The sequence below is a fragment of the Pseudorasbora parva genome, chromosome 13 (genome assembly GCF_024679245.1).
Source record: "Pseudorasbora parva isolate DD20220531a chromosome 13, ASM2467924v1, whole genome shotgun sequence".
Taxonomy (NCBI): Eukaryota; Metazoa; Chordata; class Actinopteri; order Cypriniformes; family Gobionidae; genus Pseudorasbora; species Pseudorasbora parva.
The window spans coordinates 28,025,536-28,050,981 of NC_090184.1; the positions used below are offsets into that span (position 1 = coordinate 28,025,536).

At 36.9% G+C, this 25,446-nt stretch overlaps 1 protein-coding gene across 2 annotated transcripts; it reads right to left on the bottom strand.

The window, feature by feature from the left end:
• Positions 1-45: 45 nt before the first annotated feature.
• Positions 46-25,446, bottom strand: sema3h (sema domain, immunoglobulin domain (Ig), short basic domain, secreted, (semaphorin) 3H). Of its 2 annotated transcripts, none has more exons than XM_067412644.1 (17): positions 24,952-25,446; positions 19,104-19,258; positions 18,100-18,162; positions 17,795-17,914; positions 17,164-17,257; positions 16,949-17,068; positions 16,625-16,770; positions 14,943-15,057; positions 7,238-7,307; positions 4,799-4,943; positions 4,261-4,480; positions 3,268-3,356; positions 3,137-3,178; positions 2,677-2,831; positions 2,429-2,490; positions 1,062-1,204; positions 46-982 (listed from the first exon to the last, which is right to left on the bottom strand). In XM_067412644.1, the coding sequence occupies exons 1-17, from the start codon at positions 25,049-25,051 to the stop codon at positions 572-574; spliced, it is 2,250 nt and encodes a 749-aa protein (XP_067268745.1). In that variant the 5' UTR covers positions 25,052-25,446; the 3' UTR covers positions 46-571. The 2 variants fall into 2 exon arrangements, with proteins under 2 accessions (XP_067268745.1, XP_067268744.1); XM_067412643.1 differs by having other exon boundaries at positions 2,677-2,834.

Below are 25,446 nucleotides of genomic sequence, written 5' to 3' on the forward strand. Positions count from 1 at the left end.
GCAGCACATGTGACCTCATCCTCCCCACCACCACCACCACCCTGTCCATATATCAGGGGGTAAGCTCCGCCCCTGCCTTCATCTTCAGGCAGGAACTGCAAGCATTCGCTACCCTCCGAATTCAGACTATAGACCGAGCCTACACATTTCATCTATTCGATACTCATTGTATATAAACTCTAAATAAATCTAATGCAAATGTTTTTCTTGCCTTCTGAGTCTTTCAGGTAGAACAGCATTTATTTGAAATATCTTTATCTCTTTACCGTCAATTTAATGCATCTCTGCTGAATAAAAGTATCAAAAAAATCTTCCTGATCCCAAACTTTTGAACAATATGGATATTTTCCTTTCACTTTAAAATAAGTTTATTTATCTACATTTTTCTTTTCTAATCCCTCAGCTTGTATGTATTTTTTAATGAGCTTGATGCTGTAAAATGCTGCCGCATGCAGACAGCTCATTAGGTTTAGGAACAGTGCAAACGTATTAATATGACATGAATGTACTATACAATATATTGCATGTTTTGTTGTAATTATTTGTTTTGAGCAGCTTTGTAAACACCTGTCTATGCGCTCCTGGGCAGCCTCTGTGCTGAACTCTGCATTCTGCTCCGGTTTTTCCTCCCCCTTCCTTTCTCCTTCTCTCCCCCTCCTCTGTGCCGGTCTGCTTTCTTTCTGTCTTGTTTGTTATGCTTGTGATTCCCTGATTCCTTGTTGTTGTGACGTTGGCTGAGTTCTTTGCAGTGCCGCTCCAGTTTGCTGTGGTTGATCAGTGCCATCACATCCTGGTACCATGGCTGGGCGGTGCCGAGGAAGGGCTGCAGGGCGGGGCTCCACACAATTAAACGAATAGTAACGGCTGTCCAGCGGAATTGATGCTCTTCTAGCTGACAGTGATAAACACCGCCATGACTGAGCTCTGTCCGGGGAATGAGGATGCCCCTGTGGATGACAACCAGCTGCTCTCCAGATGTGACCTGAAATACAGAGGGTTCAAATTTAGTTCAAATAATCCCAATATTGATAAACGTGTGTATATTTTCAGGGTTTGTGTACCTTATGTCGCTCCAAGCTGTTCTCGCCTATGTCTTTATACCAGGTGACGGTGGCATGGTGAGATTTGGGTAGACACTCTAGGTAGGTGCTGTTACCCACGGCAACAACTAGTGTCTTCTCCTCTGCCTCCACCTGAAGACCAGCTAAATAACAATGAATTAAATAATTCAAACAAAAGGAAAGAATATTTTAAATGAAACAATAAGGGCTTTCAATTAAATTGTAAATAATAATAAAAATCGAATTATTATATGCAATTAAGTCAATAAAGAAAATGTAATAATAATTATACTTTACTATCATTATTATTATTGTTTTAAATATACACATACATGCATATATACAGGTGCTGGTCATATAATTATATAATCAAAAATTTGATTTATTTCACTAATTCCATTCAAAAAGTGAAACTTGTACATTGTATTCAGTCATTACACACAGACAGATAGATTTCAAATGTTTATTTATTTTAATGTTGATGATTATAACGATGATTATGACACCTATTGTCTCCAACTGAAAATTTTCACGGTGCAAGGAAAATTTCAAATTCTCACTGAAATTGATTATTACATTTAATGGCAAAATAAATATTTGAAAATGTAAATTGATATTACCTACTGCCACACTATTGCAGAATATATAAATAACTTGCTTAAAAATTTTTTAAAATTAATAATTGCACAGGTGTATTTGTGGCAATAGCCAACAGTAGCCAAAAAAACATTTTTCCTTAATGCCAAAATGATTAGGATATTAAGTAAAGATTCCATAAATGTTCCATAAAGATTATCAGTAAATGGCATACCATTAATATATACAATTTTATTAGTAGTAGTAGTACTATGCGTTGCTAAAGGACTTCATTTGGACAACTTTAAAGGTGATTTTTTTTTTCAATATTTGTTTTATTTTTGGCGATTTTTTTGCACCATCAGATTCCATATTTACAAACAGTCTCATCTTGGCCAAATATTGTCATATCCTAACAAACCATATCAATAGAGCGCTTTTATTCAGCTTTCAGATGATGTAGTAATCCCGATAAATAAATAAAAAGACCCTTATGACTAGTTTTGTGGCCCAGGGTCACATATTACCTTTTATTAATTAATAGTTGGTCTATCTATGTGCACATGCATTTCATAACATGGTCACCAGATTTTTAAGACTCAATTACTTTATGTTAATTGTGTTTTTCTAAAGGTTAAATGATGAGAGTTAATTTAACCTTTTAGTTTTCACCAAGATTTAAATGAATGAAATCAACAATGAAAAACACATAAAAATGAGCATTAAAATAAAATTTTGTTCTAAGCAGGATGTTTAACAACAGTAAATGTCTGGTTGTCCGTGTCTCTTACCTCCCTGTCTGACACACTGGTTCAGCGGGTTGCCGTCATCATTAACCTGACGAATATTTCTTCTGCAGACAAGGAGGAATGTTTCAGATCAGATTCATTTCCGATATCCCAAATACCAAAGTGGTTTCAATGTAAGGGACACTGCTTATGTAACGGATTCTATCAAACAAGCTGCCCATACAAGATGCTTTTTACAATTTTTTATCAGTTGTAATCAAGGTAAAATATGCGTGTGGGATGTGCGTCACCTGTGTGCAGTTGGCATGTATGGGCTGCAAGAGTGTCCGTCCCAAGTGCAGTATGGGTCTCTAGCAAGACAGCATTCAGTGCAAGCCTGGCCATACAGATCACAGTGGAACAGACCCAACTGAACCACACCCTCTGCTGATCCAGCAAACAGCCACTGCTGGAGACAAAACACACACAACACACACAATGATATGGGCTGTGATCCTGTTTACTGCATTTTTCAGTAAGCAGGAATACTGTGCCAGAAACCCAAACATTTTAACCACATTACTGTATACAGCTCCAGAATTACAGCGCTCTTTCCATTCTAGCATGGAAAAAAATGTGTGAAAACTCTCAGTTTCTTTTAAAGTGTCTTCCACCCTCTCAAGTTGCCGTGGTGACAGGATGGAAATGTTATATAAAAATGTGTATAGTCATGTACATTTGCATGTGTGCGTCTATTGATAAACATTGTACCTTTTTTTTGGACATCGTCATGGCAGTGATTGGTGACTTGTTCTGTTGAATGACAGGAGATGAGCAGTTAATGTGTAAAGTCTAAAAAGTCCTCCTCATGAATCGGGAATGTTAAAGCTGCAGATTTTTACCTTAAAAACCTGCAGCTGTTCCAGAGTGACTTCCTGATTCTGTCCAGTAGCTTTGGGAAGGAGAATCGCTTTCAGAACCAGCCCAGAATCTGAATACACACATACACATAAAACTCTCACTGATGTGTTATCTGGTGAAGTGTATCCAATTGAGTCTTTCATTAATTGTAAGTCTTCTTATGTAAATGATAGGTTGGAATGTGGACATTTCATATAGGTCAAACTAAATTTGAGATTGAGCGAACATAAATATGCTATTTGCAGTAGAAATTGGTGTCCTTTGGCAAGGCTTTATAATGAGGTGGGTCATGGTAGGCGATAGCTCCCTTAAATAGATAGGTATTGAAACTATTCCATGTACTACAAGAGGTAGAAATGCAATGTCGCTTCAAAGCCAGGAGGTCCCCGGTTTGAGTCCTGGCTTAGCCATGAGGGCTTTGTGATGTGGAGTTTGTGTGTTGTGAGGGCTTTGTGATGTGGAGTTTCCTGTGTCTGTGTGGGTTTTCCCCACAATACAAAAAACATGCAGTACAGGTGATTTGGAGACGATATATTGTCTGTAGGTGTGAACTGGAGGATAGGCAAAAGACTTGGCAACCTACCAAAAAAAAAAAAAAAAAAATCACTCCCAAGAAAATTAATGGACAGACTCTCGTGTGTGACGAGAGATGACCCATAGAATCACCAAGTGTTGGTACGTATGAATCTGTATAGGAGTTGGTTGGTTTTAGTCAATCCCACTTGTTAACCAGCTGCTTTGATGTGAACGATGGATTTTTATCCTGAGGAAGGCTGTTTTATGTCAAAACATGTTGATCAATAATTTTTTTATGTTTTAATGACCCAACTTAATGAAGGCGTTTTATTTAGTGCCTTGGAATTTTTTGTTGTTACATACAATAATATTTACAAACTATACAGACATATCACATAATAAAGATCCTAAATTCAGTAAACCTGCAGTTCATTTTAACATTGACCACAAACACACACCTGTGCCGATGAATAGCACGTCGTATTGTCCATCTACTGCCTCCACTCTGTCCACAAGGAGGCGGGTCAGCTTATAAGACACGCCCACTCTGATCAGCAAAGGACGGCCCCCAAGAGGATGCACCATCTCCTGCATTAAAGGATGTGTGCGGCTAAAGAAGATAACGTCATCCGGATATTCCCTCGTTGATTTAAAGCCTCCGTATGTGCTGCTGGGACACTGAATATTGACAGAAATTCAGTATTACTGTCTAAATTACAAGGACCAAAAAAAGAGACCGGATGAATGAATCATTCAAAGTAAGATTTATAAAAAAGCATTAAGAATTTTAATTTCATACAGACTTTAAAGTTAAAATATTAATAATTTAATGAAATCTTAAAATGAATCACCATTTTTATACTGTACATTACACTGCTGTGATGCCTAAATTAATTTCTAGCATTTAAAATGATTGAGTTTATATTTAGTTTATTTAGTTTGAATATGGACCATAACATGAAAATAATGATCAGCTTATCATATGGGAAGACTCACTGTGCCAGGTCTGGGATAGGGAACTCGGCCTGTATACTCGGTCCACTTGTACTGTTGTCCCTCCCTGTGAAGGAAGTTTCCTTTAAAAGCTCTAATAATATCCTGCATGCGGTACACGCACACAGCGGATCCGTTCAAGACATTGCTGTAAGGAGAGGAAACAAACACAAACATAAAAATAGATACATGAATTATTAATTGATTGAGAGTTCAGTAGACCGCATCAAATACAAACACATGAATCAATCACAATGTATCAAAGCAACAACATTCATCTTATTCAGTTGTCCTGCGTGTTTTGGACCCAGCTTAAATCCAATTAAAACTCAGCTCTGGTGGCATAAATGAAAGTGGCAGTGTCATCTGCTCTAAAGTGAATTGAATTTGGGTCTGCTTTGAAAGCTGGAGTGTTTAAGAGTCTCTGAGAGAGTTAACACACTCAGTGGAACAGCTCAACAGAGAGCAATAACACTGTCACTCTTTCCAAACAGCTTTTTCAGAATCCATACTTCATTGTGCACTCCACCCTAAGCAACCCTCTCCAAAACCTTGGGCAGACACACACACACATTTTCACAAAGAAAGATGAATGCATATGCAATTTGAGATGGCTGATGTAAAATTGGTTCAACTTCTAATGTGTTTTAAACATCATGGGAGCATCATTAATGTCATTATAGACCTGCAGGAAAGTATGACTCAGTAATGCTGCTATTTTATCCACACCCTTAACCACATACACACACAGGGTATTCATGACTTTAAAAGTCAGACTTTTACGCTACTCTTTTCCATACAATTAAAGTGAAGGGTGACTTGGGGCCATCAAGCTCCAAAAAAAAAACAAGAAGACACCACCATAACAGTATCATTACAGTTGTGAACATGATTTCTAAAGCTATACAACAGCTCTGTGTGTAAAAAAGGCAAAACATTTATTCACTAATATAATGTGAAATATCATAACGAATTAAAGTAACTGTTTTCTATTCAGTCTTGTGTTTGTGTGTGTGAGAGTGTTTTGGGGAAGGTAAGATTTTTTAAATGTTTTCAAAAGAAGACCCACCAAGGCTGCATTTATGTGACCAAAATACAGTACTGGAATATTATCACAATTTAAAATACCAATTTTCTATTTTAATATATTTTAAAATGTAAAATGTGTGTAATTTGATCATTACTCCAGTCTTCAGTGTCACATGTTCCTGCAGAAAGCAATTTAATATGCTTATTTGGAGCTCAAGAATAATTTCTTACTATCAATGTTGAAAAGAGTTGTGCTCAAAGTACAGTACAACATTTCTGGTAAACGCTGTTGATAGTGAAACCACCAAAACAAACACAGTTGAAACATGGCTGAGACCGTTGAAACTCTTTGCTGCTATGGGATATCCACGGTAGTGTTACTAGTTTAATTTCACAGATACTTTTTTTCTGTCTTGATTCTATATAAAAATGTTGATACAATGTAAAGTATTTGCTCTGGCTCTTGTGTTAAATTATTTTGTTCAGTTATTATGCTTGTTGTTGTCATCTGTTGACGTTGTACATGCAAAATGTGGCAGTTGGTCGGTGTTGTATTTGTCCCGGCCCTCCTCCACTGTGATTGGTCGGCTGTGTAAAAAGTGACAGTGCATGAGCGCTGCATTTTACTCATGCATATTCTTCAACTCCTGGTGATTGGTAAAAAATGCAGAGCACCCTCATTATGCTCATGGTATTCTAAAAACGTGGCGCTCCCATTGAAAACAATTGGCCACAACAGCCACTTGAAAAAAAAAAAAAACGCTTTGGTGGACACATGGATTTACTGTAACTTCTATATTTGTGTGTAAACCATGATTTTTGTTTCAGGACCTTTTGATGAAAAAGAACAGCATTTATTTATAACAGAAATCTTTCGCAGCTTTATAAATGTCTTTACTGTGAATTTTTGTCACACAAATTTGTAAAAAAAAATCTTTCAAATCAGTCATATGGACAAATTTGATGATCATTTTTGTCAATTTTTGGAGCTTGAAAGCCCCCAGTCACCGGTTTTTTATGATGAACAGCAGATTCAACTTTCTAAAAAACATCTCTTCTTATGTTTTATGTACACTGTAAAAAATGATATGATCAATAAAAAAATTATGACATATATTTTTACATGTTTGATTTCACCAAAATAAGTTAAGCCTATGAACTTTCATAAGTTATAAAGAACTCAACAATATATTTTTAAAAAATCAGTTTAATGTACTTTAAGTTGAAATATCCAAGTTAATTGTACTTAAAAATGTAAGGCAGCAACTTTTGTTTTACAGTATATAATAAAAAAAGTCAAGCAAGTTTGGTATGTTGTGGAAGGTGACTTAATGTTGACAGAAATGTCCTTTTTTAATGTCAGCTCTTGCGCTTAGATTAAAATCTAAAACCAGGTCAGTGTGTAAGACTCACCTGGTAGTGGTGAAGAGCCCATAGATGAGGGGGTTCGTTTTGTCCTTTCCACGTTGTATGAAAATATCCTCTACGGAAAAAACAGAAAACGGGATTAGAATATTAAGTGTGCTTTGTGTGCTCCCCAGTCTATGCTAATGAGAGAGAGCAAGTGTGTGGGGTCTCTGGTTTCATATCAAGGCTGTATAAACTCATGAAAAGAATATTTACCTGGTCACACTCTCTTTCTCATACAAATAAACTTGCGTAACGTAGGATATTTGCGGTTTCACTTTTGTTCAAAAACACACAAACACCTATATCTTCACAACAAATTTGTGCTGTTGAGGGTACGCTAGTTCATTTCTGCATTCTCACATTCCAGCCATGTCAGATATGATCATACGCCTTATCAAATCAAACACACACGTTAAGATAGTGGTTTTCAACTGGTTTTTCTCCAGGACCCAGATTTTTACAGTGGATGTCTAGTGCAGCCTAAAACAAAGCCACAATAGTGACCAACTATAGAAGTATACAAAAATGTATCATGTAAATGAACTCAACAGACTTAACCATGCAAAATGATTAACATGTGGGTCAGTACGCTTTTATTAAAACAGTACTGCAAAAAATGCTTTTCTTACTTAGTGTTTTTGTCTTTCTAGTCCACTCCAAACATATAAATATTCTTAAAACATGAAGCATTTACTAGACAACTAATAATTATTGTCTTGTTTTGGGGTCGGAATAACTCAAAATTAAGCAAGTTTGTGCTTAAAATAAGTAAAAAAATTAATAAAAATAATTGGCCAGTAGGGTAAGCAAAATAATCTCAATACAAACAGAAAACAAAATTATTTTGCTTACCTCATTGGTCAATTATTTAGCTTATTTTAGGCAAAAGCAAATATAGTTATTTGTCCCCAAAACAAGACAATAATTTTTGCTTGTCTAGTAAATGCCTCTTAATGTAAGAATTTGTAGATATTTAGACTGGAAACAAGACAAAAATACTAAGTAAGAAAAGCTTAAAAACCTAGGGCATATTAAATTGTTCAAAAGAGACAGTAAATAACATTATAAAACATTTCTATTTCAAATAAATGCTGTTTTTATATACTTTTTTCAGTTTCCACAAAAATATTAAGCCGCACAATTGTTTTCAACATTGTTAATAATGTTCTATAGAAATGTTTCTTGAGCAATAAATCCGCATATTAGGAAGACAGAGTAACTTTTAAAGTTACATTTTAATTTTAAATTTATATTTAATAAATCAGTGTAATAATGTTTCACAATATTACTGTTTTCACTGTATTTTTGATCAAATAAATGCTGCTTGGTGAGCATAAGAGACTTTCAAAAAGATTCAAACATCTTAGAGACCCAAATCCAAAATACTGTGGAGTTTGATCAAACACACAGCCCTTGACATCAACAAAAAATAAGGGACATGACCCACGGGTTTGAAAACCACAGTATTAAACATTCATGCTACAGCGGACATGCTACTACAAATTTACGGACTCTCGTAAACTGTTTTAAACCGAGAACATAAACTAGATCTGCACTATAAAATGGTCGCAGCCTTTATTACTCACCGCTCTGGTAAACCACACACATGCACACAGCGCTCTGTTTCCCCCTCATATTTTACACTCTAACAGAATCCCTTTAATTAAGCATTCACACTCCCTCTTCCCCTCTCAATCCCATTACTAGCCCTCATTTCTGTCCCACCCCTCCTCCATCAATCTCTTCTCCTTTTCAGATTGTAATCACCACCACCCTATTCTCTTGCTCTTCTTCTCTTTCACTTTTGCGGGGATGCTATAGTTGTGTCAATTTCCTCCAACAAAAGCTTTTGTTCTACTTTAGCACAGATAGTTTTGTCTGTCCTGCACTTGTTGACACTTCTCTATCCTGCCCCTATCCATCCTTATCCCTCCTAACCTCTGATTCTCCTGCTCTCTGCTGTCCTCCCTCATCCCCATCTAGAGTTAGCAAGTAGATTATGTGGAAACAGGATGGGGGTGCCACCGTAGACGTGAAAATGAACACACGCAGACACTGACGGTCTTCAAAACATTCAGCAGACCACCAAGACAAATTGCATATGTACTGGTGCACTCATTTTAAAGAGATAGCTCACCCAAAAATGAAAATTACCCCATGATTTACTCACCCTCAAGCCATTCTAGGTGTATATGACATTATTCTTTCAGACGCATACAGTTGGAGTTATATTAAAATCAGAGGTGTACAGTAACTAAGTACATTTACTTGAGTACTGTACTTAAGTACACTTTTTGAGTATCTCTGTACTTCTGGAAACTTGTGACTTTAACTTCACTACATTTAAAAGACAGATATCATACTTTTTCCTCCACTACATTTCTATTAAGGTCCTTAAAGTCGAAAGTCATTTCTGTAGCAGCTTTTAAAGTCAGTGGATGATTTTTTTCTTCTTTAAAAGGTGTTTGGGTTTTTGAAGAAAGAGTTTCAGGAATCACTCTTTTTTACGAGTATTCCCATAAACAAAGCTGATTATGTCTTAAGTTAACATAAATATTTGGGAGAATATCAAATGTGTATCAGTGTATTGGATCTGTGCATTCAGCATTAAAGTGACAGCAGCTTTGTAAAGAGCTTTTTAACTTTTATACAAGTATTTAAATGAGTTTAAGTTAGTCGTAGGCTAGCATGTCGGATGGAGCATCACTGACTGGCTTAAACCATGATGGCATAATGTGCATTTATACAACAATAATAAAATAATGAGTTGACATAAAAAAGGAAATTTACTTTAATACTTAAGTACTTTTGAAAACAAATACTTCTGTACTTTTACTTAAGTAAAAATCTGTTTACAACTTTCACTTGTAACGGAGTAATATTTGACCAGCAGTACTTTAACTTTTACTCAAGTAATGAACTTGTGTACTTTGTCCACCTCTGATTAAAACATGTCCTGGCTCTTCCAAGCTTTATAATGGCAGTGAAAGTGCATCAACAGCTTCGGGGTGTTAATAAAGGCCTTCTGAAGCAAATCGACAGGTTTTTGTAAGATAAATATCCATATTTAGCTTTCAGTGGACCACCTTCTGTATTCAGCTTAATGTAAAATGTAACTGGTGTGACGTTGACGTTTTGAACTACGAGAGGTGTTACACTTTCTTCGTAGGTTGAATACAGAAGAAGGTCCACCAGAAGGCTTAAGAGTGAGTGAATTATGGGATTATTTTCATTTTTGGGCGAACAATCCCTTCAAGATGTATTTATCATCAGTGTTCGAACTATACCGTGACCTTTGGGGGAGCCCATTTTTCTTTCTTTTTTTGGGGGGGGGGGGGGGGGGGGGCTCAAAAGAGGACTTGTATATTCCTTCCCACACAGACGAGCGTGTCAATATATCGCTTAATGCCATTGCGGAGAGAGACTATTCTTTCCGGTGAAATCACAAAACAAAATGCACACAACGTGTCCCTGCTCTTAAAATACAATCATTGAAGAACATCTTTGATTTTAATAAAGGGAAAAAAAAACACAAATTGATAGGTCAAAAAACCACCCACAAATCGTCTATAAACAAAGCATCCGGCTGTCTTTGAGTTCACATGAACAACGGTTAAAGTTACTCGTCAGGCTACAGAAGAATACCATAATTCCTCCGTTCAACTAGGCTTAGGACATCGATAGTCACACATACCTATATCAACTCAGCCACAACACATAATTGAGAATAACATGCCTTAACACAGACTCGACCACAGAGGCCTGGGGTCAGCTTCCTTTGCTGTTCGTCCAGAAATCCAAGATCAAGAAGTGGATATTCGTTTGTTTGTTTTTTTCTACGAATCTTTGCATTGACATGTACCAGTTCAGTACATGTCAACGCAAAGATTCGTAGAAAAAACTAACATGAGTGGAATTTGCACCGCGGCGCCACCACACCTTGATGGTCATGACAAGAACAGCATGTATAGTTATCTTTATTGAAGTGAATTAGATTTAACTCGCCGTCATGCATGAATTAATTATATATTTTTAGCAATTTTGCATATAATAATCCACAATGATTACATTACACAAAACTGAAATTGCACCTCAAAATAACACAGTGTCAATATTTTTTGAGACCCCCCAAAATTTCACAAATCATGTTTTCAGGGGAGCCCATGTCTTATTTAGGGGAGCCGAGCTCCCCCTAGCTCCCCCGTAGTTCGCACCCTGTTTATCATCATGCAGTTTAAAAATGCATTCAGGGTGGATTCAAGATTATTGCACATGGAGCTGTTGCCCTTGACAGGATGGTGACGGGAGTCTCTGAGGACACATCTGTGCAACTGTATCAATTTGAACCAGAATCGGACACGGGAAAAGACGACAGCTCCAACGAAATTCGACAATTAAGGATAAAAAGGATGTTTCTGAATGGTTGGTTAATGTAATGTCACTTTGGCAGGGTAACGTTAGCGTAGTGCGAATGCTATTTGTTAACGGATGTATTTTGACAGATTAATGTTACAGCAAATGCCAATAAAAAAAAACATTCTGTAAATGTCGGTTTGTCAGTGATGTGTAACATTATCTATGCATTGTAATAACGGTTACAACATGATGTTGTTGACAGTAACAGACACCGTTATAAGCTTAGTGTTACCATGTCCACATTGACTTTAAAACCAGCATACACGGTTTTTAATAACACAATAACCATAACGTGTTGTTCAATATAAACGTGGGATTATGAATTATATTAAGAACGTCATACATATAAAGCATGCCGTAATTTAACCGTAATTCAAACTACACTCACTTCTTCCGGAGGGGCAGCAGGAACACGAATAGCTGGTCACTTACAGATCTTTATTTAGGAGCAGAACCTGCTTTATACTGACCCTCGGTTATAAAGCAGTCTGGTGAGAAATGCTTTACGGTTCGCGCAAATAAAGCATTTGCGAAAACAAAACTCAGCCACTGCGTCTTCAGCGGTTCAGATTTAGGAACATTAAAATGACTGCTGTGTTCATTAACACATTTCCATACAATCAGCTTGTAAAAGTGCATGTATCATTATATGAGCCCATTAAAATATCCAACTGTCACATATTTGTTCTGTTTTGCTTGAGTACTTGTCCCTGTGTTTTGGTTTGACTCAGTTTTCTTTGTTATCAGTTTTCCCGCCACTTGTTTGTTGCTATGGTTCTTGATTAGTCATCACCTGTATGTTGTTCTGTTGATTGCCATCCCTGTGTATTTAATGCTGTCTTCGTGTGCTATTAGAATTATCGTAAATATGAGTTTCCTAGGTAAACATTGCCAATGAACGCCCTCTGACGTCGTGTTTACCACTGGGAAGTGCGGAAATAATTTTGATAGGCTACCCAAATTTCCGAGATGTACGTGTCATAAACTTCAAACATGGTGGCTGGGAGAACTACCGCTGTGACTGTTATCACTTATTAGTTTTTCTCCCCCAAAACAACTAGGTCATCTTGTCTTGTCATTAATGTAGTGCATATTTTATTTACATATGAGTAATCATTTGAAGCATATTGTGTTTTATACACGCAAAAATAGCCTACATTTCTGGATGGCATTGTAAATATTTATATGGTTGTCAGTGCATAGGACACCACATAGAATAAACCTGGTGTTCTCCATGATTCCTGTCTATCCCGACAACAAATCACTTGAATGCAACAAGCTCGTAATCACGATTTCTGAAGTGGGAATTTATTCAATTTCAGATAGCACGTGAAGGCAGCATAAAACCTCAGTTTCTTCAGTCCTTTGTCTTGAGTTGTTTATTTTGATGGTGTTATGCTAGTGTCTGTTCATTAAAACCCTGTTTAATTTCCTCTCGTCTTTTGGAATACATACATTTACATTTATGCATTTAGCAGACGCTTTTATCCAAAGCGACTAAGAACTGAGGAGTACAGGAAGCGATCTGTTATGAAGAGGCGAAGAGACGCAAAAAGTGCCATAAATACAAAGATTTGGATATTACTCAGAGTTGCAAAAACTAGAATAGGGAGGGAAAAGAGAAAAATAGAGGAGATTTTTTTTTTCTGATTATCTACACAACAAGTGTGACACTAACATTGAAACACTTTAGAGTCAGCATATATGTAAATATGAGTTGTCCTCCTCACTATGTCAATATCAGCATATTAGAATGATTTTCAGAAGGTCATGTAACACTGAAGACTGGGGTAATAATGATTTGCCATCACATGAATAAATTAAATTTTAAAATATATTAAAATAGAAAACTGGTATTTTAAGTTAATAATTGATAATATTGCAGTATATACTGTATTTTGGTCACATAAATTATTGTGAGTTGGTGACTTGGTGAGTCTTCTTTCAAAAACATTAAAAAAAATCTAAACACACCCATTCAACCACTAATTATTTAAAATTCCAAACAGATCACACATAAGAATTCGCTTCAATTCAACAGCTTCAAAATCAGAGCCACAACAACTAGCAGCATCACCTCCACACACACAAACAGACATTATCTAAACGCATTTACCGGTACACCAGAACATGACACATTCTGGAGTACCTTTAATCTCACATACCAAAAAAAAACACCAGTCAATTTTCTTTTTTTCTTTTTAAGATCTAATCAAGTTTCATCTGTTCCATATTCAATAACATAAAAAACATAAAATTCTATATAATTCTAGCTCTATTCTTCCAGCAACTCCCATCTGATTGTCAGTTTATGCATGTCTCTTCTTATAATCTATAAACTATTCTTGATTAACATTTACTGTCTGCAGTGTGGTCTGGCTCATCCTAACCATAGCAACATGAGGGTCCCAGATGTAGGGGAGATTATGGGAGATGTAGTTGTTTAGGGGCCGTGGAGCACAATATAAACATGACATAGAAGTGAATTCTTATAGATTACCACCACAGGGCAAAAGTACAGCTTAGATGAGATCCATATTAGCTTTACAGCATGTTTATATTATACAATCATTAACACTTTTCACATTCACAAGTCAAAGTAAGCATTGCTGTTTTGCATGTTCGAAATACTTTGGTAGGCTAAGAAATAAACACATTTCGCAATTCTCCAACACTCACACAACTGAACATGCACGGAGTTAAACAAGTTCTGTAAACCTAGCTGTTTAAAGATTACCATGGCGCTCGACGATGAATAGTTCTGTTCAGAGCCGCTTGCAGATTTGATAAAGCTGCAGTTAGATATGGAAGCCATTCTTGATTTGTGATTATTGCAGTGTGTTTTATATCCTATTTGTGTCCGATTGTTTAGGGGATGTGCTATCGTCAATATAGTCATCTGATGAATATGTATGTGCTTTAATGTGTATATTTTATAGATATGTGAGCATGAGATTATTAGTAAAACTTCGGTCGGCCTGAGGATTCAAGAATTGTTTATTCTATGTGAGGACTTTGTTTACATAGACTGATTGATAAGAAACCGGTTTCTGTCTGTGCGTGTGTGTCTGAGTCTGTGTGTGGTTTGTGTGTGTTTGTGAGTGTACTGATAAAATTTTTCCATAAATCAGGGACGTTTGGGCATATGTGACACACACACAGTATCAACAGTATAAATTATATTCTAAAAAAATGTTAGGTTATCTCAAAGCCTTGTTTAATTCGAGAGATTTGCTTAGACTTTGATTAGGTAATCTTGTGTGGCATTTCATGTGGCATGTGAAATACTCACGGAGTTTGTCGAAGTGTGTGTGTACGCCGTCAGGTCCTGGTACGGAGCAAACAATTCGAGCTTTCTGAAAGGTGCTCCATTTATGAACCAAACTACGCTGGCCGCCAATATCATTCTAGAAAAGTGAGAAAAAAAGAGAGATACATTACCATAATATCATTTTCCTGCTAGTCTTCTTTAACAAAAAAGTACCACGGTATAACTGATTATTTGGAGATAGTAACATGGATTTTTGAACAGGTACCCTGCTGATGTTATTGGCATGTTTTTGATACCCTTGTACATGAATATGGTAATCACACTTTTCTGATACCATTTTTCTATGGGTACCACTACAGAAGTTTTTGTAAGGTTAATAATAATAATTTTGCAATATCCAAATGACACAAATCTATGAAAACATGATTCCGCCACAGATAAAGGTAATACCAACTTTTTACCTCACATTTCAGAGTTTATATTTCACAATCTTGACTTATTTCTTCCAATTCCGAGTTTATAACTCACAATTCTGATTGTGAGATATACACCAATAAGCCAAAACATTATGAATGCCCGCCTAATATGCTGTTTATCCTTTGTGTGCTGCCAAAACAGCATTGACCCACTTATGCATGGACTTAATCAAAGACCCCTGAAGGTGTCCTGTGGTATCTGGCACCAATATGTTAGACGCATATCATTCAAGTCCTGCAGATTGCAATGTGGAGCTGCTGTAAATCGATCTTGTTTGCCCAGCACATCCTGCAAATGCTCAATTGGACTGAGATCTGAGAAATTTGGAAGCCATGCAGGGGCAACACCTGGAACTCTTCATCATGTTCCTCAAACCATTCCTGAACAATGTGTGCAGTGAGGAAGGGTGCATTATCCTGCTGAAAGAGGCCACTTCCACCAGGGAACACCATTGTCAAAAAGGCGTGGTGTGCAGAAATGTTTAGGTTGGTAGCACGTGCCAAATTTACATCCACATGTATGGCCGGACCAATGGCAGATCCCAGCAGAACATTGCCCAGAGCATCACGCTCTCATCACATTTACTTTCCTAGGTAAATGGCGTTCACAACCGTCCATGTGATGTAAAAGTAAACAGGACTCATCATACCAGGCACCCTTCTTCCAATGCTCTAAGGTCCAGTTCTGATGCTCGCACATCACGCCCAGTAAGGGGCGCTTTCAATGGTGTTCAGGAGCCTTGTGTGAATTGTCCCACAGCAGACCTGTTGGCTCAAACCAGCTGGGATGGCATTCATTGCCCTCCTGCATCGATGATCCTTGGGTGCCCAACACCCTCTCATTGGTTTATGGTTTGTCCATCCTTGGACTACTGTTGGTAAATTCTCACCACTGCTGACCGAGAGCAACATCCAAGCCTTGCCATTTCAGAGATTACTCCATCAAGGGCTAAATTGTAATGGCAAGTTAACCGGGTCCCTCAGATCTTTATTCCTGCCCATTTCTCCTACATAAAACACATTTGATTACGATTACAAGAACTGAATTTCTGTTTACTAATCTAATCTACCCAGATCTATGCATTGTTAGGAGATTATATATGTACACCTTTCTTTTTGAATCTGCATAACACTTTTCAACCTGAGGAACAGTCAGAGACATCACGTCCTATCAGATTCACAGAGACGGGCACATAGTTAAGCACGTAGGAACACACTTCTAGATACCTTACAGACGCGGGCGACTCTAGAATAGAGGACCTTCCCAGCAGCCCCTTCTGCCTCCTGAGCACGCTCAGTGAAGAACACGTAGACCTTATCATCTTCCTCATTATCACTCTCTGACATCGCTGCAACATGTACAAATTCAGCGCCTAGAGAGAGAGACAAAAATACAGTAAACAAATAATAAAATCTGTTATTGTAATATGGTACTTCCCTGTGTTTAGCCTACAAGCACAGTGCATCCTTAATTGTTGTCAACAACATGCTGTGTGTATATTTTTATAAGTGTTTTGTGCTAGCTGAGGCGTGTGTTTGCACATGTATCACCTTGCAGCCATGAAGAGTGATATTGTTCAGTGCGAATCACATGTCGCTCCCCCAGACTCCGAATAAAAGCAGTATCATGATTTAGAAAGTCAGATGCGATGCCAGCGTACAGCTCACCGTCTGAACAAACACACACCAAGATTTGGATCAGAGTTACACTGGCATGTTCTTACACAAACAGATAAACACGGCAAACTATAAACACACAGTCTTACCTATGATGGAGGTAGCTGTTCTCTGGCGAGGGTCGTATGGACATTTTCCCTTCCCTGATTCAGTGTCTTCATACTCCAGCGTTTGCTCCTCTGCCTAAAAAACCCTTTACATTATTTACAGTTCAAATTATTTATTTTTGTTTATATACATTAATTGTTTAATCATGTTTGGATCTGTATGTAACTTTTTTTTTTTTAAAGAGAAATTGTTGAATGTTAAATCTAACATTTTTACTAATTCAGTACAAACTAATTCAGTTTAATTCAATCAATATTTTATTTTATTTTTGGGTATTGTATGCAACACTTTTTATTTTTATTAAACTTATTTTTTTCATATTTTATGATTATATATTTTTTTCTGTTTGTCTCTGTAGGCCTATCAATTTTTTTGGTTTATTAAAAATAAATTAAGTAACCATTTTAATACAATTATATTTTATTTTGGATCTTTTTTAATAAACACTTTTATTCAAATTTAATTATAAAATAATTAATTTAATCTAATATTAATTTGATTCTAGTCAATCACTTGAGACGCACATGATAAATGCACATTAAACGAGTACACAAATACAACAGGAAGCGATTATGAGGGAGTTGCATGCTGGGAAATGTAGTCCTTCTTTACCCTAAGGAAGAGGTTGGTAGGGATGAAGGCACAGCGAGGGTTGAACGCTCCAGTTCCACAGGCGTAAAGATGTGTTTGGTTATACTGCTCTAACACACGCAGGAAGTTGGCACAGTCCATCTGTGACAGAAACAGAAAACTAGCGCTCGTGAACAAAGCCTGCTCGTGAGGTCGGCCGAGCTTCATACAGGCAAAACTAATAAACTGTCCATAAGTGAGGACTGAGAATGATTCGATTTGTTTGCGATTAGACACTTCAAGAAAACCTGTCCAAATAAGATGTGGTACATAATATCATGTTTTACCTGCAGGTTTTTTCCAGCCATTATACAGTCCTGGATCCGATCTGGATTTGCAGGCCAGTATATCTGAAATACACACACATACACACAGATATGAATTTGGTGTACACGTATGCATAAAAGCTTCTCTTACTCATATTAAATGTTGATGCATATGCTGATTTCATCACCAGGAATTACAGTTGAATGCCACTCTGGCATTACTCAGATGAAATGATTATGAACACACACTTAGTTATGTAGACAAGCAGGGATGGGCTCATACACACACTATTACTCACACGTGCACAAATACACTCACAGGGCATTATACATGCAACACAATCCAAAAAAGTGTTTTAAAATAAGCATACATTAATGGGGGTTATGCGCAACAAATTTCTGTAAAAAATGAATAAATAAAAAATAACCGTAAAAAGAACTAGCTAGGTTAGCTGATTTCTTTAAAAGTCTATAGATATCTCTGTCAGTTCGTTTTGTCGTTAACACTTTCTCTGACAAGAGAGGAGACCTGTTTTCCTGTTTGTCGTACGGCATAAAGCCTATTGTGTCTTTAAATTTCAAATGCTAATGAAAACGTTTTTCGAATCTGAGACTTTTGATAAGATAAAAATCTTTGAGTACTTGTTTGATACTTCGGTAATCATGGATGAACTATCCCTTTAATAAAAAATCTTTTAATTTACTCTTCGAGTTACATCTTTTTTCCATGCAATGAAAGTAAATGGTGACCAGGGACTGTCTAACTCCAAAAAGCGTGAAATGACCATCATCTGATATGATTTATATAAGATCTATTCCATGTCTTCTGAAGCCATTTATCTCAGCTTGTCAGCCCATGGTCACCATTTGCTTTATTGTATGGAAAAGAGCAGCATGGACATTCTGTTAAACTTCTAGTTTTGTAAGCAAAAGAGTGGCAAAACTGTAATTGCCAAGTAAACTGTCCCTTATTTATGAACACAAGGAATATAAGAGAAACAGCGTGTGTGGGTGTGTGTACATACCTTGCGGGGGTTTTGAGTAATATCATCCAGGCTGGCAGACAGCAGATGGTCCTTCATACCAATGTAAAGGCGACGGCCGTCTTCATCCGGCAGCAGAGAGTTCAGATCCCCATAGGGCACAGAGAGAGACATGAGCCTGCCGCTCTGCACCAGCTCTAAGGCAGAGAGAGAGAGATAGAAAAAAAGAAAACAGGTTATTTTATACATTTCTGTGGGATTGAAGACCCTCTAGGCTGATAGAGTTCAACTTAGGCTATATGCAGCATTTCTGTTTTTCCATCACAAATCCTTTATATTTGACAGGCCAATAAAGAAAATGCAATTTAGCATTATTGTTTATGTAGGAAAGGGAAAAAATGAGAAAGAGGGTTTCTTTCTTCCATGCAACACAGAAGGTGAATTTTTTAAAAGAGTATCCTGTTCAGTTTTTCCAATGTAATTACAGTGAATGAGGCCATCAAGCGCCAAAATGGTAAAAACTAAAAAAAGACCATGCACGTGTCATAAAATGGTCTACTACTCATGTTTTAAATCCCAAGTCTTCTTAAGATGTGCAATAGCTTCAAATGATCCATTTTCAAAAGTTAACAGCCCACTTGAGATTATCAGCGAATAACGAACTTTGCATCTCTCTCATACAAGGCTATGATTTCAGATTTGAAATATAGTGTATGATTAATATGGACCACTTTTTATGAGACTTTTATGGCACTTTTGCATCTTTTTTTAAACCTTAAAAGCTCTAGCCTCGGCTGCATGGAAATGGAAACAACAATGGACACAGAACCTCTATTAACTGCATACCCTTCTTAGGCTGTGTCACAACACACGGCTTGCGAGCAACGGGACTATGATGGGACACGGTCGCCTGCGCCATTACCGCTTTTCCGGTCATGAGTATGAGGTAGCGGCGCGCAGCTCTGTTTATCGTATTAGATACATTTAAGTGTGTTTACAATGATGTTATGACGTTACACTGTGTGTTCACTCAGCGGCTGCTTTGACACTTGTTGCACACTGCAGTGAGAGTAAAGTGTTTCTGCCAAATAAAACTAGAAACCTAAGGTAACGCAGATATGATGCAATTATAGGCGACTCCCTCAGACGTCCGGTTCCTTGGTTAAAATAGCAATTTTCTCACAATTTACAAATAGTTGGAAACATTTGGGATATTGTAAGAACTCAACTGAACAAAATATTTAACACTGGCCTGGTGGTTTTTGGACGTTTTACTGCAAAAATCCTACATAGTGCGCCTTTAATGAGCGCCATAGTTTCATCCATACACGGCCTACAGCACACGTGGCGCTCAAGGTGCTTTCAGCATCTGCTGTCTCACTTAATACACAAAATTCATCTCCAGATCTGCTCTGAGAATCACTTTACAAGCATTTCACCATTTCATTAAAGAAAAAAGGTTGGTATGCCTATATCAAACACACAGACACTCGAAGGTCTTCAGGACAACCTGTCAAAATAAAAGTCTGGATTAATTTGAAGAAATTATACACTAAATGAACTAAATTGTTCGGTTTATAAATTGATTACCAAAGTAAATTTGAAAATGAAATGATTTTAAATTATACTTTAGTAATATACTTTAATAAAAAAAATTATGAAGGTAAAATAAGCCACTATAAACCTATTAAAGGAAAATACCTTGATATACCATGAAACTTATGAAACTCTTAAAAAATACTGTGATACAGATTTTTGGTCATATACTGCCTAGTACTAACTATCGCTTTAAATACATTTAAGACTCTCAACCAGAGTTACGTTTCCTAACACAATGAACTCATATAAACTCATATGTGGAGCAGACAGGCTCACCTTTGGGCAGAATAACCTGTTCAAAGATCTGAACAGCGGATGAGACAGACAGAGATAAAATAACACATGTGATGAATAGAATAGACATTCTATTGAAAATATGCCCAGAGAATAATGGGAAATTAATTAATTACAGTGAGAGTGTGTCAGATAATATCTTAATACACCAAAAACCCAGGTGCTAAAAAATATCATACAAACACTCGTGCACACATGATGTTGATTTTAATTTTTTCTATAGGTTTGCATGTTTATCGCTCCTTTAAAATATTCTCTCACCCACATGCAAAAAAATTTCAGCTGTCACGAGGGACACAATTTGTCAGAGCTTGCAACCTCACACACATTCCTGGCTTTTTCTCAGTGGCACCAGTCCTACTCATTGCCAGCTTTCTTGGGGGCAGTTGCTGTGGCAACAAGGGTGTGTATGTGTGTGTGTGTGTGTGTGCTAAAATCATGGGCTGGGCTGGTATTCCACCTGTCTCCTGTGTGTTTAACAGGAAGTGAGTTTTCATGACTAGGTGGTCTAGAATCCCCTAGCCTTAGACTGTAATCAGTTTGACTCATGACCTTTTAGTCATAAACTAAATTAGACAAACAGTGAGACATTCTGATGGTCTTATACCATTAGTACAACTACAACTGTCATTTTACTCTCTTACACACACACACACACACACACACACACACACACACACACACACACACACACACACACACACACACACACACACACACACACACACACACACACACACACACACAAAGTGAGTCACAAACCCTTCTGTCCATCTTTCTATGACCAGCTGAGGATATATTTAGCCCCATACTGTTGTATATTTAACCACACACAAGCTGTGAGTGTATATCTGAAGATTAGATTTAGACTGCCTCAGTCATGAGAGGGACTGATGCGGGATTACTCGATTAGTGCAAATGTGTAGCATGTGGTACAGCTAAGAAACATAAAAAATATACATCAATGTATTTTGCCGTCACTCCCTTATATAGCTGAAACACGTATCTTTTTTTGTAATTTACTGTCCAGTGTGATATAACACCAAGTATAGCATTATACATGTGTATTATTTTTAATTAAAATTTAAAAAAAATTACTAGTGATGTTGATAACTGTGGAAATATACCAGCAGTCTGTGAAAAGGGCCCATTGTGATAACAAAACGGCTAAAACTAAAATAACAATTCCTTTTGAGAGAAATTCCTTTTATATTTAAGCAAAACGGACAGTAACACTAGTTAATAGTCCAATTCTCACTATTAAGCTTATTAGCATATTGAATATTTAATGTTAGAATATTGAAACTATTGGCCAGTTTCTACATTGTTAATCCTACCCAATACCTAAACTTAACTACTAACTATAAGCAGAAATTATGAGTTTATTAAAGCAAAAGTCATAGTTAATAATGAGAAATGGACCTTAATCTAAAGTGTGACTGAATGGGCATTATAAATAAATATTCTGAAATTGCAATGAAACCTAAATTGAATAAAGAGCTTGCAAGACATGTCACCTTTATTTATATAGCACTTTATACAATATAGATTGTTTTAAATCAACTTTACAGTTATAACAGGAAAATTATTCAAGATGCAAATTTCAGTCATTTTGGCTGTAGCAGCTCTAAAGTAAAATAGGGAAAATAGCTTGTGCGAATAATTTGAAATCAAATCAAACTGAATTTAAATGGGAATTAAAAAACATATTTGTGAATCAAAAACAAATTGGCATTTCAAAGTTTTGTATTTGCTCACACGTGTAGATAAATGTTAGGGTGTGTTTCCTTGAGCACACCTTTTCCCACAGTGCTATGGCGGATAAGAACAGTATACACTTGTGCAAATTGAGTTATCGGCTATTACTGCTCAGGCCGCCAGTTGGCCTGTTCATTTGTGTGAGGTGAAAATGTTAACAGGTGCGACTATAAGTCTGTGACAGGGGAACACAAGGCTCAGGGCTCATGCATAAACACACAGTTAAAATAAACTGGGCGAACACACATTGCTGTGTTCTGGTATTTCTCAAAACTCTGTCAGTCAGACCTACTAACCTTGACCCTTGACCTGAGCAAAATATGAGTATACATCATAATTATAGCCAATACACACACACACCACACAGACACACAGACACACACACACACACACACACACACACACACACACACACACACACACACACACACACACACACACACACACACACACACACACACACACACACACACACACACACACACACACACACACACACACACACACACACACACACACACACACACACACACACACACACACACACACACTTAGGACTATAGCTCAGGGTGGCTAATTGATTGAAGCTCATGCTCAATCAATCTCACCTACTGAAGGCCAATCAACTGCAAACTGACCAATCAAAACAGACCAGCTGGAAAATAGATTTTATTGAGCTGATCTGAAGGATTTATATTATTGAATATGATTTCACTTATGCATCCCCACAAAATTGTTGTTAGTATGTGTGTGTACTACTCAAGAGCTGTCATTTATCATCTCATTAGGGAAATCAAGGCAAAATGAGCTGTATAATAATCCACCGCCAGACGTTCCCTTACACAAACACACACTTATGTTCATACCCTTTGAGAGTCTAAGTGAATGAAAGGCTAATTGGGTAATTAAGAAAATCCAAGTAAACACAACACACACATTCATACAGACATACACCGATTAATTAAGATATGTTTTACTTGAACTGTAAACACAAACAATAATTTCTCTCACATATACTTTTTTTTGTCCCTGATAGTCAGAAAGGTGTGACTGGCGAACGGCTGTGTCTGTGCAGGGTTTTCTAAACTAGGTCATGGAGAAACACACACCAGTTTCAGTCTATACAATGTCACACATGATATACTCCTGTCAATCCATGGCTGATTACAGATGACAGTATAGTAATCGGGCTAAAAAGAGAGAAAGGTGTGTGAAGAAATGAAAGACTGAACATTTTTGTGTATGTGGGTCCACAATAAGAGTAAAACCTAAAAATAAGAAAAATAGCTTAATGAACATATCAACGTCTGGATTAGAATGATAAATAGAGAGAGGTTTGTGTGTGGGTTAGGAGAAATACCAACTGCTCAAAGTCAGTTGTCTCGCTTTGTAGACTATGCAGACCAATTGAATTATTATTAATAATTTTTAAATAATGATTATTATTATTTAAGTTAATACAATTTGAAATCATCTACAGTGTGGGAGAAATATGGCTTAATAAACATACTAAATAATGTCTGGATTAAAATGTTAAAATGCAGAATGGTTTGTGTAAATGCATAGTAGCATAGTTCATGCAAAAAATACAATTCTGTCAGCAATTAGCAGTCAGAGTTTTATTTTTTTACGTGAACTATGCTACTATGCATTTACACAAACCATTCTGCATTTTAACATTTTAATCCAGACATTATTTAGTTAGTATACTCACACTCAGGTTTTTCCAAACCCAAATGCATTTCTTTCTTCTTCTCACAAAAGAAGATATTTTGAAGAATGTTAGTAACCATACAGTTGATGGACCCCATAGACCTCCATATATTTATTTGTGAGTCTTCAGCAGAAGAGAGAAACTCCTATAGGTTTGAAACAACCTGAGGGTGAGCAAATGATGGCAGAATTTTTGAAAAACAGAATTTTTCATTTTGCGTCAACTATCCCTTTAAGAGATTAAAAACAACAACAACAAAAAACACAGCTCAACAGAAAAGCAACAGAAGTCAATGGAAAGTCAGTCACCTAAGTGTTGCACTATGAAATATGCAGACAAACATATTATGGTAACTGTGCATGTTAAATGACCCAAGCCTAATTCATTATTTGAAATATATCATCTATTGTGGGAGAAAATGAACATACACAATAATGTCTGGATTAACATGTTAAATGCAAAAATGTCTGTGTGAAGGTTAGGAGATAGAAAAGATGAGTTTGATAAAGAAGTCAGTTGCCTCACCTGAGTGTTGGAAGTGCAGTCGTGGTTGTGATGGTCTCCATGCGTCCGTTAGAGGAGTCGCCAGTGAAATTAAGCAGAAGAGAGCCAACATCTTCCTCATGGCTGTCTGACACACACACACACTAGGTGACTCTAGCAAGGAGCAAACACACACACACACACTCTTTGCCTCCTCTGTTCAGAAATAACACACACACAAATGGTGTCTACCTGGCATCACACACCTCTCGTGTGTGTCTGTGTGTGTGTGTGTGTGTGTGTGTGTGAAAGAGAGAGAGAGTGAGAGAGAGAGAGTTTGTGTATGTGTGCGCAGTGCAGTGCAGTGTAATATAATCCTGCTCAGGTCAGTGTTGCAGTAAAATCCTCTCCTGGTCTGTCTTCTGTGTTTATAATATTACTGGCATTTCTTTTTTACTGCTCCGTTCTCTCTGTTTTGTTCACTCTGTTATTGTCTTGCCCTCTGCTTCTCTCTGCATCTTTTAACTCGTTATGATC

Excerpts from the sequence above, each read along its gene's own strand:
- sema3h (XM_067412643.1), bottom strand. The coding sequence starts at position 25,051 with ATGAGGAAGATGTTGGCTCTCTTCTGCTTAATTTCACTGGCGACTCCT. Across the intron at positions 17,258-17,794 it reads CTACCAACCTCTTCCTTAGG|GCAGAGGAGCAAACGCTGGA; the intron begins GTAAAGAAGGAC and ends AGGGTTTTTTAG. Across the intron at positions 4,944-7,237 it reads GGGCTCTTCACCACTACCAG|CAATGTCTTGAACGGATCCG; the intron begins GTGAGTCTTACA and ends CTCTCCTTACAG.